The sequence below is a fragment of the Solanum tuberosum genome, unplaced genomic scaffold (genome assembly GCF_000226075.1).
Source record: "Solanum tuberosum cultivar DM 1-3 516 R44 unplaced genomic scaffold, SolTub_3.0 scf00574, whole genome shotgun sequence".
NCBI classification, from domain to species: Eukaryota; Viridiplantae; Streptophyta; class Magnoliopsida; order Solanales; family Solanaceae; genus Solanum; species Solanum tuberosum.
In genome coordinates this window covers 7,247-27,158 of record NW_006239489.1, presented here as the reverse complement: position 1 = coordinate 27,158, position 19,912 = coordinate 7,247, and the positions used below count along the sequence as shown (strand labels likewise).

Genomic DNA, 19,912 nt, shown 5'->3' with positions numbered 1-19,912 from the left:
TTTAATAAAGTTGTGATATGTACTAACTGGACCCCACCATATGGCTCTTTACTAAAAACAAAATCCCTCCTATTGTTGATTATTCCACCTTTCATTATCTTCACCCAATTAAAAATTTGTTGAAGGAATTGATTGGTTAGATAGAAAGGAACAAATTCAAATTTATAAATATTCTAAAAAAATCATACTATCTTTATTTTATTCTGCTTTCTTCTTTTAAATCTTCCTTGTTTATTTAGATCACTAGGAAGAACAAACTTAATATATATAATATAGTGTTACTGAGTCAGAATTCCAATTATTGAATAACTATATGATTATAAAGTTGGACCACCTTTACTTCCCTGTTAGTTGAGATTTCTATTTAGTTTGATCATAGAAAGGAATGCTAACTTTCTTTTACACATATTTAATTCCTACTTGTAATGAATAATGAAATAATAATATTTATAAATATGCAGAAGGAAAAGACTTTGTCCAACCCAAAAGATGAAAAAAAAGGCATGATCTGAATGCCCAACACCTTTTGGATTGTGCCTTTTAGTGAGTCCCTCCGTTTCATATGACTCTTTCCTTTAATTTTGTCATATCTTAGAAAATAAGGAGGAAACAATAATTTTTTAAATAACCAAATTTTCAAAATTAGGAAATACTTATCCATATGTATAGTTCGATCAATTAATTTATAAAATATGTATATAAATGGTTGAGGTATGTATTTTATATATATACACACAATTTATACATTTTATAAAGGGAAAACTACACAAATTAGACCTATTAGACAATATTTATTCAAAATTGGACCCAACCCAATATATTTACTTAGGATCATTGGCCCAAACTATTGACCGAACTGCCCCTTGTTCTATTCACTGAACAACTGCTTCTCATCCTTGATACCATATGACTATATATATATATATACTCGGATGGTATCTAAACTTTGATGGTATAAAACAGTAATTGAGCAGTCTTTTCATTGAAACATTGCACGTTCCTCCTTGATGCTATCAGAGTAACTGAGTAGTGTTTTCACCGAAGAACTGATTCTTCCTCTTTGATACCATCAAAGTATAGATATACTTTGATGGTATCAAATAGTCAACGCACATTAATAGTTAAAAATAAGGGTATGAAAATAAGAGATAGCCACTTGTAAATAGTTTTTCTTTTTCGGTATGAGTGTTATTTTTATCTCTTATAAATCAGAGCATCCAAATACATTGAACTCTAATTTTCAAAATTAGAGGAAGGAAGGACGGCAATACGAATTTCCTCATGTCTTACTTAAGTCTAATTTTATACATGGCCATAATTTGTTTATTGAATTTACATATTTGCAACTTTTAAAAGTTCCTTTTTTCTTCTTTCACAAGTCCACATCTCCTTTTCTTCTTCTTCTTCATTCTCTCCTTCACTCTTTCTCTCTTTCTTCCTCCATGAATTTTCAAGATCTTGATCATTCATTAGGTAAACTACAAACAAGAAAGAAAAATGCTACGAAAATTGCCCCCTTCGTCGCCCTCGCCATCTTGTTCACTCTCATCCCTATATACTATCCTTCTATGCACCCTAAAAAACTCTCACAAGTTCTTTCTTCTTCTTCATTGGTACCACTTCCAGATTCTAACACACAACACCAATCCAACAATAGTAGTACAACACAACAAGTTAACGTGACCAAAAGTGATGATCATGTCTCCGTGGCGCCTCAAGAAGCAAAGATTATTAATAGTACTGATGAAAAATGCGATTTATTTTCAGGGGAATGGGTAGAAAATCAAGAAGCTCCATATTATACAAATAAGACATGTTTTACAATTCAAGAACATCAAAATTGCATGAAATATGGTAGGCCTGATACTGATTTCTTGAAGTGGAAATGGAAACCTGATCGATGTGAGCTGCCTATATTTGATGCACATCAATTTCTTGAATTTGTTAGGGGAAAATCATTGGCCTTTGTTGGAGATTCAGTTGCAAGAAATCATATGCAATCATTGATATGCCTATTGTCTAAGGTAATTTCTCATCAATAATATCTTTTTGTCATGTAGAGTATTTTTTTTTTTATTTGTGTGTGGGGTGGGATGGGGGTAGGTAAGGGAGGCCGGTTACTAATAAGGATGGTAGTGGAGTGATAAGTATTTCTTCATACTTAATTAGATGTCTCGGGTTTGAGTCTCCTTGAATACAGAGTCGCCTCCGTTAGGAAGCGCTTTACCACAATGTGGAATTTCCCAGTGTGAATTCGAATTTAATTAAACTCTAATATAAGTATCGAACATGGATGAAAAACCAAAAGAGGGAGGCCGGCTGATCAATTTACTATTCCCTCTATTTAGTTTGGTCTAATATGTAGATTTTTTAATGTTAAACATTTTATTTGATCTTTAATCAATGGTGGAATTGAAGGCAAGAAAGGTTAATTGAATTTCCTTCACCTAAAAAGTATATTGCAAAAGTAGGTTATGAGTAAAAGTTTTTATAATATGAATTATTGATATTCTCAATTATGTGATACTATTTGGTACAAAATTTAAGAGATTTTTCTTTTAAATTTTTTTTTTGTCAAATTATTTTAATACTTTTGTGTGATTATATTAAGTGTAAATGTAAATATGAATTTAAAGTCAAATTATTTTTAAAATAAAATCTAATTTTTTTTATGAGACCGACCAAAAAATTTGGGGAATAAGGAGTACAAGAAAGTTAATGGTGTACTAACAAAAGTTGTTCATAAATTAATTTAGATCACGTATTCTTGCTAAGTATAACAAATTTGCATTTTTTTGCATCATGTTATTAGAATTGTCAGCTCTGCCATTATTCTTAATTATGAGGTACTAAAAAACATAAATTTCCGATGAGATTTCATTGCAAATTTGCTCGTTGAAAACATAAATAGTCATGAAATGTTTAAGATTTAAAAGTTTACGATCTATTTTTTAAGTATATATTAGCATTTTTTTAATTTATAATTTAGTGACAAATCAAACGCCAATCACGGAGAGTTTCCAAATTTAAGAATCTTTCCATATATATGGTCTGACCTTTGAATTTTTTAAAATCAATTCCACGTGTTTTTGGTGTGACTTGATCTCTTAATTACTGTTCTTCGCTGACTTTAATTTTTTTGGACATAATTTCAGTTTCCACATGTAATAAGGGTTTGATTATATCCTTATTCATGTTAATTAGATCTAAAGTTAATTTCCACATGGTTAGATCTTGTAATTAAATATACTTATAATAGTCTAAATAATTATAAAGTCACCTCTACATTCAAATTTGGTTGACTTCTCATTTATTTATCCTAAAAAAATTGTCTTTTGGATTAATAAATCAAAAACTAGAAATTCAATCGTGAAAGAAAAAACTACAACATGATTATTCTTAAGGATTATAAAAAGTCTATGCTGACGTTAGATTTTGAATATTTTTTTTGTTGATGATTAATCTTCGTAGATACTTTCTATTTTTAGTGATTGAAAAATGATTAATAGATTGATTAATTTTACTATTTTGCTCTTAATTCACACTCTCTTCATTCCATATTAAGTTAATTGTTGAGGCATTTTTCATTTTTTCAAATTAACTTAATTGTTCAGTTTTCAAGACTACTTTTAGAGTGTTCTTCCAATTTTACCCTTCATTAATTAGTATTGGAATTAGTGATTAATTAATATTTAGTTATTTTAATCATAAATTTGATAATAATTAATAAGGGTAAAAATGGAAAACTAGGTTCAATTTATGTCTTAATCTACTTTTCTTAAAGGGTGTGAAACACCTCAAAAATTAACTTAATATGGAATGGAGGGAGTATTAATTAGCTTCTTGAAAAAATAAATTCTTAGATCTTCAAAGTTTATTTAAACTTGCAAAGGTCATATTAATTATAGGGGTAAATGAATTTTTTTTTGTTAATTCTATTCTAATTTAATAAATGATCAACTAATATGAGATAAATATTTTTAGTAAGATGTCCATCTAATACGAGATTGAGGGAGTATTTTGGAAAAAGGCATTCTTTATGCTTCTTCCACTAGCAATATTATAAAGTACTAACACGTTTTTTCCCCTTCTAAATCAGACCCAACTTGGTCATCTAGAACGTTTTTTTTCTAGCTTCCACATTTCCCCCCCTCTCATTGACTTGAAATTTAAAGATAAAAATAACATCCTAACGATAATTATTTATAACTATTTAGCTCAAGAACAAACCAACAAGTTAACAACTCATTCACTAGCTAATTAATACCTAATTAATTTGCAGTGTCTTATAATCTACGTACTAATTAATAATATATTCACATATTATTTTGGTGAAGTGTTCTCTTAACGTTTTTATTTTTTACTGGACCAAAAATTGTCATTTGTAACTTAGTTTATTGTCCTAATTTCCTTTACCTATAAAAAAAAAAAAATATGGTAGTCAACATTCCCTCTTATTTGAAGTAATTTACACACATATATTACCTTAATTAAGACAAAATCTAATTAAGAACTCATAAAACAAAAAGTATTTATATTGAGAAATTCACAAAATTATCTTACATCGACTTTAGTTGGAAATGCACATTTAGTTTATCACTTATACTCTAATAAAGTAGACCTTTGCACTTAATTCAAATCTATAAATAGTTTACGGTGTGAATATTGTCCAAAATCGTATAATTAAGGAAACCATAGTCCACATTTTGAACCAACATGAGACTCTAATACCTAAACGTACCTAAACGCCAAAAATTGAACATCCGATTCACGATAATAAATGGATACAAGAAAATGGTTAGGTTTCAATTTACTATAATTATCAAAACAATGACATATAAAAAATTTTGGAACACAAAAAATTACCCCATTTTTAATCATATTGATAGCTACATTAGTTGTGGTAGGAGTAAAGGGTCGATGTCCAAATCAACTAGTTGCCCACTGCTAGCTATATTTATTCGATTTTGATTTTAATATGTATTGACAACTCCACTTGTGATGTATAATAAAGTGGTCCTTTTTATTTGTCTATATTATATTACATACGTTACAAAATCATATTCAATTTAGTGGTAGTATATTGCTTTAGTAGGGGTGAAATGTTGTCTTGTTGTGTGTATATTTAGATTTGTTGGTGCATGTTGTAGTACTAGTCGTAACCTTGTAGTTCTTGTTTTAGTATTGTGTTTCGATTATCACACTATTTTGCTATTGTTATTATTTTTCTTTTCTTTCTGGTAGACTTTACACTTCTTTTCTTATTAGCGGTGATGCTTTCTTCATTGTTTTCTTCTTCTTTTACTTGAGTTTGATGCACTTGAGCCGAGGGTCTTTTGAAAATAGCCTCTCTACCTCCTCTCGGGAAAGTGATAAGCTCTGCGTATACTCTACCCTTTCCAGACTCCATTTAGTGAAATTTCACTGAGTACATGTTGTCGTATATTGCTTTTCCAAGAATGCTGTTTCTCCACCCTTATCATAACAATTCGTAAAATTCATTAAATACTATGTTGTAATTTTGGTTTCAGGTTGTGTACCCCATAGATGTTTCAAATTCGACAGACCAAGAAAATAGACGTTGGGAATATAGAGATTACAACTTCAACATGTCCATATTTTGGGCACCTTATTTGGTAAAAGCAAATAAAACGGAGCCCAATAACATATATCAACCTTTTAATTTATATCTAGATGAACCTGATGAATCTTGGAGCACCAAAATCCAAGATTTCGATTATGTAATCATCTCATCTGGCCATTGGTTTTCCCGTCCAACTATGTTCTACTTAAACCACACCCTAATTGGCTGTCTTTTCTGCTCGCAACCCAATGTTAGCCAAATGACATCATTTTTCAGCTACCAAAAGGCTTTTCACACGGCTTTTCAGGCCATTAACAACCTAAAAAATTATAAGGGTGTGACGTTTCTGAGGACATTTGCCCCGTCTCATTTTGAAGACGGGGTTTGGGATAAAGGAGGAGATTGTGTTAGGACGACCCCATTTAAGAGGAACGAAAAGGTATTGGATGATTATAGCTTGGAGTTTTACAAGATTCAATTGCAAGAACTTATGGTTGCTCAAAAACAAGGAAAAATGAGAAATTTGAAATTTAGGCTATTTGATGCAACACAAGCAATGTTGTTGAGAGCAGATGGTCATCCTAGTAAATATGGACATTGGCCCAAACCAAATGTTACATTTTCAAATGATTGTGTCCATTGGTGTTTGCCAGGCCCAATTGATGTGTGGAATGATTTCTTACTTGAACTCATGAAAAGGGAGGAAAGTCATAGATAATATTTTATTATCTTTTTTATTTGCCATTTTTCTAAAGGAAAACTTTTTTTTTTATAATTATTATTCACAATTGTTATATTACTTTGTTTGTTGTGGTACAGAAAGGGGGTAATTGCCCACAAGAAGGGAAAAAATTGATAGTGAAAAAATAATAATCTATTTTTTGTTTTGTGTTTTTTCATTTTAGTTATTATTCAGAGTTGTCAAGAGTAATTTTGGTCGTTTTTGTATAGAAAGGGGAAATTACCCTAAAAGAAAGGGAAAAATATGTGATATTACAAATAATAATTTTTTTTTAAAAAAGTTCCTCAGTTCATTTGCCTTTTTGCTATAAAATAATCTCTCTTTTAGAGTTTCTTTTGAGTTTTGAGTTTTGACCTAGGGGTAGAAATGAATGCATAATAATATGTTATACACTAGTTCTGTTTTAATATTATTGTTGCAATACTAATTTTGTACATTTGCTTTTTTTCTAATTCTCCTACGTCAGATATATTTCTTTTAAATCGAAAATCTACCTTACAACGATAAAAGTAAAATTTATGTACATTAAGAAACAAGTGTCATTTGAACTAAAATCATGTCTATTAAAAAATCAATAAATATAAAAACTACCCTATTTAACAAATGTCTCTAAAAAGTTGGAACATTATTATATATAAAAATGGAGTATAAGAGTATAGTTGGAAAAACATACAAACTTTTGTGTTGAATTTCTAAAGTGACACTTATTATGGGACAATTTTTTTATTTCTAAAACATCCAAACACTGATTCAATCTCACAATTCCATATCGTGATATGGTATCGCATGGCCAAACACCTACTTATTTTGGGATGAGAGTGGTATAAATTAATGTTTATTCACTCACTACATCTCTTTATATAATGGAAGTATTTCCTTGAAGTTTTAAGTACAATAGCTTTCATCATGAGGCCACAAACCCAAAGTAAGTTTTTTACCAAAATTGTTACTTTTGTTGGCCTTACCTTCTTCTTGTTTACAATCATCATCACCCTTTACCATCCTTATTTTGAGAAGAAAATCTCAGAAATTAATTATTATAATAATAATAATAATATAGAAGATTATTGTGACTTATCTTTAGGAGAATGGGTACAAAATCGAGAAGGGCCCAATTATTATACAAACATGTCATGTAATGCAACTTACGAATATCAAAATTGCATGAAATATGGTAGGCCTGATACTGATTTTTTCAAGTGGAAACAGAAACCAGATGGATGTGAACTACCAATATTTGATGCACATCAATTTCTTGAAATTGTTAGAGGAAAATCAATGGCCTTTGTTGGAGATTCTGTTGCTAGAAATCATATGCAATCATTAATATGTCTCTTGTCCAAGGTACTATATTCTTATTTCTTTAATTACTATATTCCATTCGTCACAAATTATTTATCGTGTTTTTCAGTTTTTCTCTTTTACACTCCTCTTAAGAAAATATCAAGTATTCTAGTTATGTGTCATTCTTTTTCACAATTAGGGTGATTGTGTCTTTAATAACAATAAACTTCTTAAATGACAAATACTTTTAGACAGGAGGAAGTACTAGACTAAATTTATGTCCTGCACTTCCTTTCTATTATGCATTTATAGGTGCATTTGAATATGATATAGCATGTAATTCATCTTATTTTTCAAGTTATTAAATATCTTACTTCTAATAGAAAATTACCTGTAGTACTAAAACTCTTCTTAATTTAATCAAATTTAATTTACCCTATTTTTAGAGTAAATTTGAGAAATAGCAAAAATAATAAATATAATAAGGCTATATAACTATAGTTTCGGTATACACTCTATAATTATAGTTTTGTTTGGTATGGAGGTTGTGGTTCGTATATTTCGCTTGTCAATATACAAACAAGGTAAGTATATACAAATTCTGTATTTATACATTTAGAAACTTTTCAGAACTCCGTTTGTATATATTTATTGTGATTTTTTCATAAATCGTATATAAATAGTTAGGGTGAGTATATACAAATTCTGGATTTATATAATTAAGAAATCAAATAGCAAAATTTCGCGAAACAGTAGCCACAGATTAAAATAATTGAAACTATAGCTATATTACATAATATATTGCTTATATTTTGTTATGAATAGTTCTACCTATGTAAGAGGTAAATATGATATAATTTAGACATTTCTTAAAAAATTATCGTACCATGCCCACCTTAATTATAGCTGGTTATTAAATTGAATGATGGCGTAATGATGAACCTATTTTACACTCTTGAACTTCTTCGCAAGTTAGATGAGGTACTTCTTTTGATTTGAATAGGGGGTCGTCCTTTTTTTGTTGTTGAAGTAGTCATGACTTTGATCGTAGTCAGTTTATATATAATTTAAATCCTAAAATGTTATGCTGATTCGAATTTTGAATATTTCTTCTTGAGAGTTGGAAAAAAAGCAATAATTTATGCTTCTTCCCATCTTAGATCAAGAAACATTAATAATGAAGAAGTTTAGGGAAGGTACGTACGTTCTTTAGTTAATCAAGGTTATGGTTGCTTCAAGTCTAATTAATTTCAACTTTATTTTAAATTTTTAATCACAATCTGATTCAGTACCTTAATTATTATACATGTGCCTAAATATTATTGAAAAAATGGATATGCAGTTAATTGGTTAGAATTTCTTATAATTTGGTTATATATAATCATTTCAAATGTCTAATAAAAGAAGAAGAGCTCTTGTAAGAATGACCTTAATTAACCTGATATATCCCATTAGTTCCTTTGTTGTTGTTAACCCTATAAATATTGTATTATTTTTAATATTAGTAATAAATAATGATAAAATAAAAAGTTTAAAAGTAATAATTCTCTATTAAATGATGGGAGTTGCTCGGATGGTAAGCACCCCTCACTTCTAACCTGAAGGTTGTGAGTTCGAGTCACCAAGGGAGCAAAAGGGGTGGGAGCTCCTAGGGAGGGTAAATAAATAAATAAATAAATAAATGATGGGAATAAGGACAAATATACCCCGAACTATCATAAATATAAATGGTATGCAGATACCCTTCGTCATACTTTTGGGACGTTGGTGCCCCTGTCATCCAAAAACTAGAGCATATATACCATTTATACTAATTAAAAATAAAATTAAAGATTATTATCCACTATTATATTTTTGCTTATTTCTACACTATTCTTTTAGAAAATGTAAAATAGTTAAGAATCTTATTAAAAGAAAAGGTAAATATGAAAAAAATGTTTCAACAATTCTCTTGAACTTTGAAACATTAAGTTATTTTGAATCATGAAAAAAGTCTCAACAATTCACTTAATATGAACCAGAGGGAGTAAATTCAACTAGAAGCTAAAATTATTTTTATTGACTTTTGTCCATTAGTTTTAATTTTTACCATTGATAGTTTTATAATTGTAAGTTTATGTATTATTTAGTTATTAAGTGATATGTAATTTAATTTTAAAATTTGGGTGCACCCACTCATCAATAAAAAAAAGTTTCGTGCACCCACTCCGCTAAAAAATAAAATATCGATTCTTTTAAAGTTTGAACACCCTTGGAGAAATTTCTGACTCCACCACTGCTCAGACTCAGCAATATAGTAGAATTAAAAATATTTGTATTATTGATAATTTATTGAATAATGTTCCCTACAAATATGCATACACTGATAAAAAAAATTCAAAAAAATTGTGTCCACGTGAAATAATTATTTATCAGCTTCAAAAACAAATTTAATGCTTGCTTTGTTGAAAGGTGCTCCAAAAATTAAGTTTCTAGAAAGGAAGGTGAGAACATTGTTCAAGACACGACTTCTTTCAGAAATTAACTTAAGCAAGAATATTTTTTATTCATAACCACGTTGCAGTTAACTCTTCTAAGTCATTAAACAACTTCTTATTAAAACGGAGATGTCTCAAAGGACATGTGTCCTGCACCCAATCGGGAGAGGGGAATGCATCGAGGCGGCGAGCAAGACAACTATATTTTGGCTTTTTCTTATATGAGATGAACTCAATGCATTGGATCGATGAATAAGAGAATTGAGTTGTCCTAAAAAGCGAATCTTGTTAGTCACTTATTATCTTAACACTATCAAAAAACTGTAAATTACCTGGAGATTTTACTTGGGGATTATTTTCGTAGAAATTTCCTACAAATTTTCATGTGAAAATATGAAATTTCTAAATTTTGAACTTTTTTACCTGTGAAAAATATTTCCCCAAAAAAATTGGTAGGTTAATTTGACGCCCTTTTCATAAAATTATTACCTGGGAAATTATTTGGGGAACATAATTTGCAAGTACCATTTTCATATGTGAATTCGCAAGTAATGAAAAAAAACTATTTTTTAAATTTGTTTGAAAGAAAATTCCTAAATAAACTTATTTCCCGATCCAGCTAGAAATAATAACTTAAAAAATTATTTAGAAATAATTTTTTATGTTGTATTATCTGGGGATTTATGTTCTACGAATTATGTTGGGAGTTTATTTCTTGAGGATTTACTTGAGATTTTTTTTACTTGGAGATTTTACTATCGTGAATTTGATTGGAGATTTTTTGAGGAATGCATACTTGAAAGTTTTTAAATATAATTTAACTGGAAGTTTTTTTTTAAAATCTAGTAACTTGTTTTATTTGAAAACTTCGAGTAATATTTTCTTTTAAATATATTTAACCAAATAAAAATTACAATAATATAAAAAATAACAATGACATTAGAATGAATTTTATTGTTAAATATTTACTCTACTTTTAGATTAAATAATTATTATACAATAATATCAATCTAATACGGTGTTGGAACATTACTACAAATGTTATTATCAATATTTTTAACTTATCACAAGAAACCAATGATGCGATTTTTTTTTTATTTTTTTTACAATTTAAAAGATAGAAAGCATTAAAATTATATGGCTAGTTATTTATCCAATAATAGAAAAATAACTATCATGATGTAATTAATTTTGATTTAATATTACTTATATTTAATTGTGTATTATTGAATAAGTCAAGCATTATATTAAAGTATAGAAAGATTTGATTATATAACATTATTAATGTGAAGTTTAATTACCCTTCATTGATAAAATTATATTAAATGAAAAATAAATAAATTTTACTTGTATATCCAATTGATATTTTTTAGAATTATTAAAAATGACATAATTTCTATATATATAGTAAGTTATTAAATGATATTTATTTGCAAATATATAATTAAGTATGTTAAAATATAATTATTAAAATTTACATTTAAATTAAAAATACCATAAATACCTAATAAGATATATTAACAATTATTGATTATAACTTTCTTGCACTTTAAACTTATAAATTTATTTATATTTTCAATTATTTATTGATAAAAACTTTGTATGTATAATTTAAATTTTGTCTATGTTTAATATGCTTAGTGATAGACATTATCTCATAGGAAGTGTAAGCAAAAAAAATTCATGAATGTTGGGTGGTAGTGATTTATTTTAAATATATAAACAATTGTCATGTTTCACTTTTTTAGAGTCAAATTACATGAACTTTAGCCAATAGTTAAAAGAAATTTATTTGAATTACTTTACTTGCGAATAAATTGATAAGAAAATTCATTTTTTTTTTGTATATTTTGCAAGAAAATCCGCAAGTAATTTTCTTGTGGAATTTAAATCCCTGGGTAAATTAGTTGGGGATTTTGAAATTCGCAGGAAATAATTACCTATGAAGGTATTACCTTCGGATTCATTTTTATAGGAAAATCCGCAGGAAACTTATTTTCTGTGAATTTTCATACATAATTCCCAGAAAAATTCTCATGTAATTCACACTTTTCTTGTAGTGTTAACAAGTATAATAACAATATTACTTCATTACCTTTTACCGATGAGTTTGGACATCCTCCCATATTTTTTGCTTTTAGTTTTACTCTTGTTTTTTATATTATTATATAATCTTATGATGATCAAGTTTCTCAGAGATAAAACAAGATCACTTTAATTTGACATTAATTATTATGTCATATAAATATCTTAGAATACGAAGAGATTTATGAAAGATTCCCCCCTTCAATTATGTAACGACCTGTTCCTGTCGTTATAGAAAAGTCAATGGGGAAAGAATTGGGGCCAGAAAATTTTTGAGTAGTAATTTTGGATTTCTCAACCTAGTCCAGATTTGGACGAAATCAGAGTCGTTAAGATGTAGGGAAATCTGGTAGCAATCGGGTGACTTATTTTATGATTTTGATTACATGAGTGGTTAGATAAGTCGTTAAGGAATCTGTACGACTTTACGGAATTGAATTCGGGTGAGTAGAACTCTCGGAATCGATCTTAACGTGAACGGTATTTTCTGAGCGTCGTTGGTTAAAGGTGTGTTGTGAAATGGGGGTCTTGGAATTATTAAAATAGCTCACTGGTTCCGTGCAAGCCACTAGGGTGGGAATTCTGTCACCAGGGCGGGGCCGCTGTAGCAGGGTGGGTGTCGTTGTGGCGGGCCAGACGCGACTTAAGGTCGTAAATAAACCCCAAAATGACTTTATTCTGCACTTTTCGACTTTGAGAGCTAAGGAACGACCCCAGACGAGTTCTTGACCGTTTTTCACCATTCTTAAGGCTAAAGGTAAGGTTTTAACTCCCCGAATCCATTTTTTGATCCGTTGAATGTAAATTCGTGGGTAATTATCAATGATGGAGGTTTTGATATGTGATTTATGGTGGAAAAAACCCTAATCTGGGTATAAGGATCAAAGGTTTGACCTAGGATTGATATTATTGATTATAATCCGAGTAATTAGGCCTCGTTTCTTGATCCTTGCGTTAATTGTATGTTTTTAGACCACGAACAAGCGAAAAGAATTCGAAAAGGGAAGATTCAAGTGCATTAGAGGATTCAAGCTTGGATTCGAGGTAGGTGATGGTTGTGATTTCATATTGGTGTGATATATGTTTGTAATTGTTTCATTATAATATGTGTATGTATGTGAATGTTGCACTATTGATCACACTACTTGTGGATGAGGATAATTGAATAATTGTATGCCATGAATCACCTCTTGTTGTATGATTGTGAGAATATACATTGTGATTGTGATTGTGGTTTGTTGAATGGATCGGGTGTTGCATTCCGACACACTAACTTGGATCGGTTGCCACGTTCCGGCATAAGCATGGGATCGGTTGCCACATTCCGGCATAAATATGAGATCGGTTGCCACGTTCTGGCATAAACATTGGATCGGATACCACGTTCCGGTATGCTAACAGTTTTGGTGTGGGTTCCATGAGAGGACCATTGAATTGGGTTCCGTGAGAGAACCATTGAATTGTATTGTGTATCTACTTGTGATGAATATGTTCATATCTAATGATGATTGATATTGGAAGACTGTATGTTGCTCTAAATTGATAACCAATGTGTATTATTAAGAACGTGTGATGCTACATTGATCTTGAAAAGATGACTAATATTGTATATGTTTGGTATATGCTTGTTTTATAATGTTGTGGTTACTTGCATGTGTTTCACTTATTGGGATAGCCGCGTGATCCTACCAATACACGGTGGAATTGTGTACTGATACTGCACTTGCTCTTATTTTTGTTGAGTACAGGGCATCTTCCGGTGGCTATTGATAGACCTCACTTAGAAGATCAGTGATTGCCGATTCGAATTCAAGGGTGAGCCAGTTCTTCCGGGCTGCCTTGAGTTCTCTTTTTGTTTAGTCCATCCTATTCTGACTTAGACTAGTTCTTTAGATAATTTTCTTGTTTAGACTTATGAATCTTGTTAGAGTTTTGGTACATTGACTTTCAGGTTCTAGGGGTTGAATTTCCGCATCAGTTTGGTTAGTTATTTGTTTAAACCTTTGGAGTTTATGGGGAGTCCATTTTTATAGTCATTTGAACTTGCTTCCGTATCTTTAAAGGCATAGTTTTTGGTTAAGTTGTTTAGTCTGGGTTGTAGTAATGGTTCTCCCACCGGAGGGTTAGTGTGGGTGCCAATCACGACGGTTTGGGTCGTGACAAATTATCAAGACTATTCGTGACAATTGGACTAATTATCAAGACTATTCGTAATGATTTTTATGTATTACCTCCGTCCACTTTTAATTTTTATGATTTCTTTTTTAGAATCAAATGATAAGTACTTTGACTAACATTTTATGACGTATTTTTTCATCATATTAATATGCAAAAAATTGCAATTTATATTAATTTTCGTATAGTTTTTGAATATCTGATTTTTTTGTTTAAAATATCGAATTAATGTAAATTAATTTCACTTTGAAAATTAGTCAAATTAACTTTCGAAAAATATAACATGACAATTAAAAATGGACGGAAGGAAGTACTATAATTGCTTAGACAACTATGTTTGAAAGAAATGCATACTAGTATGATCCCATCAAAAAATTAATAATTGTTATATAGATTATTCTATACACGATATGATTATCACGTACTACTATGTGCCACATATATTTACAAAAAATTATTAGCACTACTCACCCCACATTGCTAATTATTTTTCTCCCCCTCATCCTCTTGACTTTCCACATATGTATAGAAGAACTAAGTTAACATTTTGAAAGAAAAAAAGAGAGTTAATTTTTAATTAAAGCATCAGTTGAACACTATAATCCATTTTAGTTTTAAATTCGAGTGCATTTACAAAATATGAATACGTTAAACTTGATCTATTTTTAAGTTTAGGCTAATTAAGTATATACGGTCTCGTCACAATCTATAGCTAGATTATACAAAATGCATTTTCTTTTGTGTAATGAAATAATATTAATATGATTAGCACAATGACATATATTAATTAAGTATATACAGTGATTTGACAAATTAAATTTAGAATATTGAATATAATTTAGAAGAGTTAACATACAATTATTGCAGTTCCATTATTTTTCTGCCCTTATTAATTAATTACATATGAGGGTGGTTACGGATTAGACGTGTACAGAAATTGATAAAATCAGAGTCACCAATTAAAGTGAATTAAGGATTGGGTCACTAACTTTTAAGCTTGTCGTATTTTTGAGAGTCAAACGATATGAATTTTGATTAACATTTTAAGATGCATGTATTTTTTTCATAATATTAATATGAAAAAAATTGTAATTTATAGTACTTTCTATATAGTTTTTTTGAATATTTAAAGTTTTATTTTAAAATATCTAATTAATGTAATCTAAAAATTAGTCAAATTGACTCTTGAAAAATGGAGGTTGGAGGGAGTAAGTCATTATTGAATTGAATGAAAAAGACATAGCATCTAAAAGTTGCATAATTGCAAAGATTTTTGGAGTTAGTCTAACTAAAACATTATAATTAGTGATTAGCACGTTTATTGTATATCACATATAAGTTCCAACAATTGTAAAATTTTCTCCTTCCTCTCTCATAATCCCATTTCTGAATTATTATTTCTTTAAACTATGGAGCTTCTTCCTTTTTGGAGAAACTTCAGTACAGCTCAGAGAACTCCAAGAATATTAATTCTTGTTTCCTTAACATTAATCATTCTTGGTCTTATTCCTCTTTACCATCCTTTTTATAGGTACCCTGCGAATTTAGTCGTAGACCATTCTTCTAAAATTACATCATCACTATCATATGGTACTACAACTAAGTACCAAAAGATAATAGAACAGGATGATGAAGACACGTGTGATGTATTCATTGGAGAGTGGGTTCATAATCCGGATGCTCCGTATTACACGAACTTGACATGTTGGGCGATCCACGAACACCAAAATTGCATGAAATATGGGAGGCCGGATATTGACTTCTTGAAATGGAGATGGAAGCCTAAAGGGTGCGATCTACCAATTTTTAACCCGTATCAATTTTTGGATATGATGAGAAATAAGTCTATGGCATTTATTGGAGATTCAGTCGGAAGAAATCAAATGCAGTCTTTAATTTGCCTCTTGTCTCGGGTAAGATTATTTAATTTTCAAATGATCAGTCAATTAATAGTTACTACAGTATATTATTAAGCTTCTTTTTTTTTTTATGTGAAATTAATCTAATTTTCCTCTGTTTATTAATTTTGCTTAATGTCTTTAATTTTCTTTCGTTTCGATGTAGGTTTAAAAATATTTGCTAATTAATTCCTGTTTGTTTTGATATTCATAAATTTCTTTTATTGATTTACATGAACTAATGATCATTGGACAGGACAGGACCATTGATCAATTTCACCTCTTACTTTTTCTTTCTGTTAACAGTATTTTGGTGCTTCAATTATTGATAAATTATAATTTTAGTTTTGCGATATTAATTAATTAAGTGTTTTAAATTTTTAATTAATTGAAATATACATGTTAGGACTTTTTTTTAGTGATTAGTCACAAGTTTACTATGACTATTCACTGTTCCATCACTTAATTATCTAGTGTTATGTTAAGTTTATAGTATTACTCTATATTTATTGATAGTATAATTCTAAAAGTAATCTAAATATGACATATTTTCTACATGAAGGATATCCAAATTAATTATTTTAATTAATATAAAATTTTATATAATAAGAATTAAAATTAAAGTTCCAATTTTTTTCTTTTTAGTTTCACTTGGCTTGTAGTTGACGAATGTTTAGGTGAAATTATATTAAAGCCTCATAAAAGCAGCAAGATTTTTTTATGTCTGCTTTTAGTCACGTCGGGTATTCGAAACTTTTGTTTTATCAATCCAATCCATGTCGGATAGGTTCATTAAAATGAATAAAATCTTCGTATTTTATCATAATATTCATATTAATTAATGTTCCGAATAAGTAATTTATGTTGAGGATAAAATATGAATTTTTTTTAAAAGTAATTAAGTATATATTTTTAATATAATGATTAATGAACAAGTAAAAGTCAGAGAGAGAGAGAGAGAGAGAGTACTCCCTCCATCTCATATTACTTAGCCTCTAGAGTAAAAATAGATATTTCATTTTAGAGTACTTGTGATCCAATTTAGAAATCAAAATAATTTTATTACATAGATGATAGAACAGTAATAGTCAAATTTAGAGTTGTAATGTATAATTAATAAAGTTAATTTACCAAATTATATCCCTAATAAATATTTCTTTCAAAAAAAATTGTTTGGTATTGTGCTAATGATTTTTGGAACCAAATGGAGTGTGGGGTGTTGGAATAATTCAAATGCCTACATTTGTATTTTTAATTTTTTTTTCTTTCCTTAGTTCTGACAGTTTTTTCTTTTTCTTCTCACGATCTTAGAATTAAAAGTGAAAAGTGCTTATCATTCGAGCTCAATTTTCTATATGTATATTAGTTGTGTGCTTGTGACATGATACTGTGTAGGCATATGATTCAATCAAACTTCTCTTTTTCCATAAGAAGCAAAGGCCACATAATTTATACTCTTGCAATCATTTTACAACTTTTAAATAACAAAATGAACAACTTTAATTGGAAGCATATAGAATGCCAGCATATATAACTTGTCGTATCCTATCTTTATAATATATAGTCGTATTTACCTTTATCCCTTAAAAAGATGTACTACTTAAATAATGTAATGTCACATTATTATGACAACTTGTTAGAGAATCCTATCCAGAGCGTCGGTTCCTAATTCTTAACTTCTTTCTTAATCAAGAAATTAATATAATTGTCCCTTTCTATATCTCTTTAATTATTAAACTTAGGTACATGCTAATTTAATGACATACTTAAAATACTAAAACATTTTCTTTTCTTTTTCTGTTTGGTTTATTTAATTTACAGGTGGAATATCCGATTGATATTTCTTATGACACAGATCAAAATTTCAGAAGGTGGAAATACACGACATATAATTTCACCTTAGCAGCATATTGGTCACCATTTTTGGTCACGGTTAAAGAATCAGACCCTGATGGTCCTAGCCATACAGGACTTTTCAATCTTTATCTTGATGAACCTGATCCAAAATGGACTACTCAAATTGAAAATGAACAATTCAATTATTTGATCCTCAATTCTGCTCATTGGTACACAAGGTGCAGTATCTACTACGAAAAAAATCAAATAATTGGGTGTCATTACTGTGGACTACCAAATATTACTGATCTCTCAATAAATTATGGCTATCAAAAAGCACTTAAAACAACTTTAAAAGCCATAAATAGTTTAGAGAATTTTAAAGGTGTTACTTTTGTTAGGACAATTGCACCTTCTCATTTTGAAGGTGGTGAATGGAATAAAGGTGGAAATTGTGTGAGACAAGGTCCATTTAGAAGTAATGAGACAACATTGGATGGTATAAGTTTGGAATTTTATAGGACACAAGTTGAAGAATTTAAGATTGCAGCTAAGGAAGGGAAGAAAAAAGGTAAAAGGTTTAGATTATTGGATATGACACAAGCAATGTTGTTGAGACCAGATGGTCATCCTAGTAAATATGGACATTGGCCAAATGCTAATGTGGTTTTGTATAATGATTGTGTGCATTGGTGTTTGCCTGGTCCTATTGATACTTGGAGTGATTTCTTGCTTCATATGTTGAAGTTAGAGGGAAGGAGAGCTCTTGAAGAAAGTCTTCAATTGAAATAAGGTGCAAAAAATAAAAATAAATTGTACCCTAATTTTTTATTTGTTTTATTTAATTGTTGATTTTATTTTATTTAAAGAAGATCATGAATAGTGTTGCTTGACATGGATATAGTTACTTTTTATGAGTTTCAATTCAACGGAGTATTTTAAATCTTTTGTTTCGAAATAAAAAATCGATCCAAGTCGAGTCATGAGTATGCATTTTTAAATCTTTTGTTTCGAAATAAAAAATCGATCCAAGTCGAGTCATGAGTATGCATTGAGGCAAGTGTTTGAGCTCTCGAACTCACTTGCAAACACATAAACATAGCCGAATTCACCCCCTTTTTTCTTTACAACATTTTGTTTCGGTATATTCACTTCTTTTGATTCAAACCACTAATAAGTGGATCTATAAAACATTAGATTAAGACACATGCTGCTAACCCCATATAAATTCAACTATACCGTTTTTAGAGTAAACAATGTTTTCTATATTGGAATTGAAAAAGGAGTTTAGGCGTGCTTTATAGTATTGATTAGTATGACGGAAGATGATTACTATATAAGACGAGGGAATAAGTTTTCACCACAAGGCAACATGTGTTCCAATAAGAATCACTACTAATATCTAATATATTTATATGTGGGCCCCACTACCTTCCACTTAAATACTACATATTATATATTAATTACTATACTCTAAATGACTTAAATACTCCATATTATATATTACAATAATTAACAATTATTTGACACTTTAAATTCTATCAATGCCATATAAATTAAGATAAAAAAGGTAACATATAATATTTAAATATATTTAAAAATAATATAACTAATACTATACATTACAATAAGTAACACCTTAAATATTTAAAAGTTATATAAAAAATTTAATTGACTCTCTAAATTCTATTGGTACCACATAAAATGGATTATATGATAAACATATATTGTTTGAAATTGACGAAAAAGAAACTACAAATTACAATTACTATATATAATAAGTGTGAATAACCAAGCACCACACTTCAACATGTGTTCCAATAAGAATCAC

General features: G+C 29.2%; 2 protein-coding genes across 2 annotated transcripts; both read left to right on the top strand.

The window, feature by feature from the left end:
• The first annotated feature begins 1,234 nt into the window (after positions 1–1,234).
• Positions 1,235–6,383, top strand: LOC102595520 (protein trichome birefringence-like 19). The gene is made up of 2 exons (XM_006365582.2): positions 1,235–2,024; positions 5,532–6,383. The coding sequence occupies exons 1-2, from the start codon at positions 1,443–1,445 to the stop codon at positions 6,300–6,302; spliced, it is 1,353 nt and encodes a 450-aa protein (XP_006365644.1). The 5' UTR covers positions 1,235–1,442; the 3' UTR covers positions 6,303–6,383.
• A 9,287-nt stretch (positions 6,384–15,670) lies between these two features.
• Positions 15,671–19,046, top strand: LOC102595198 (protein trichome birefringence-like 19). Its single transcript, XM_006365581.2, has 2 exons — positions 15,671–16,260; positions 18,067–19,046. Exons 1-2 carry the CDS (start codon positions 15,757–15,759, stop codon positions 18,871–18,873), a joined length of 1,311 nt encoding a protein of 436 aa, XP_006365643.1. The 5' UTR covers positions 15,671–15,756; the 3' UTR covers positions 18,874–19,046.
• Positions 19,047–19,912: the final 866 nt, after the last annotated feature.

Coding starts and splice junctions, on each gene's coding strand:
- LOC102595520 (XM_006365582.2), top strand. CDS start 1,443: ATGAATTTTCAAGATCTTGATCATTCATTAGGTAAACTACAAACAAGA. Junction 2,025..5,531: donor TGATATGCCTATTGTCTAAG/GTAATTTCTCAT, acceptor TTTTGGTTTCAG/GTTGTGTACCCCATAGATGT.
- LOC102595198 (XM_006365581.2), top strand. CDS start 15,757: ATGGAGCTTCTTCCTTTTTGGAGAAACTTCAGTACAGCTCAGAGAACT. Junction 16,261..18,066: donor TAATTTGCCTCTTGTCTCGG/GTAAGATTATTT, acceptor TTTAATTTACAG/GTGGAATATCCGATTGATAT.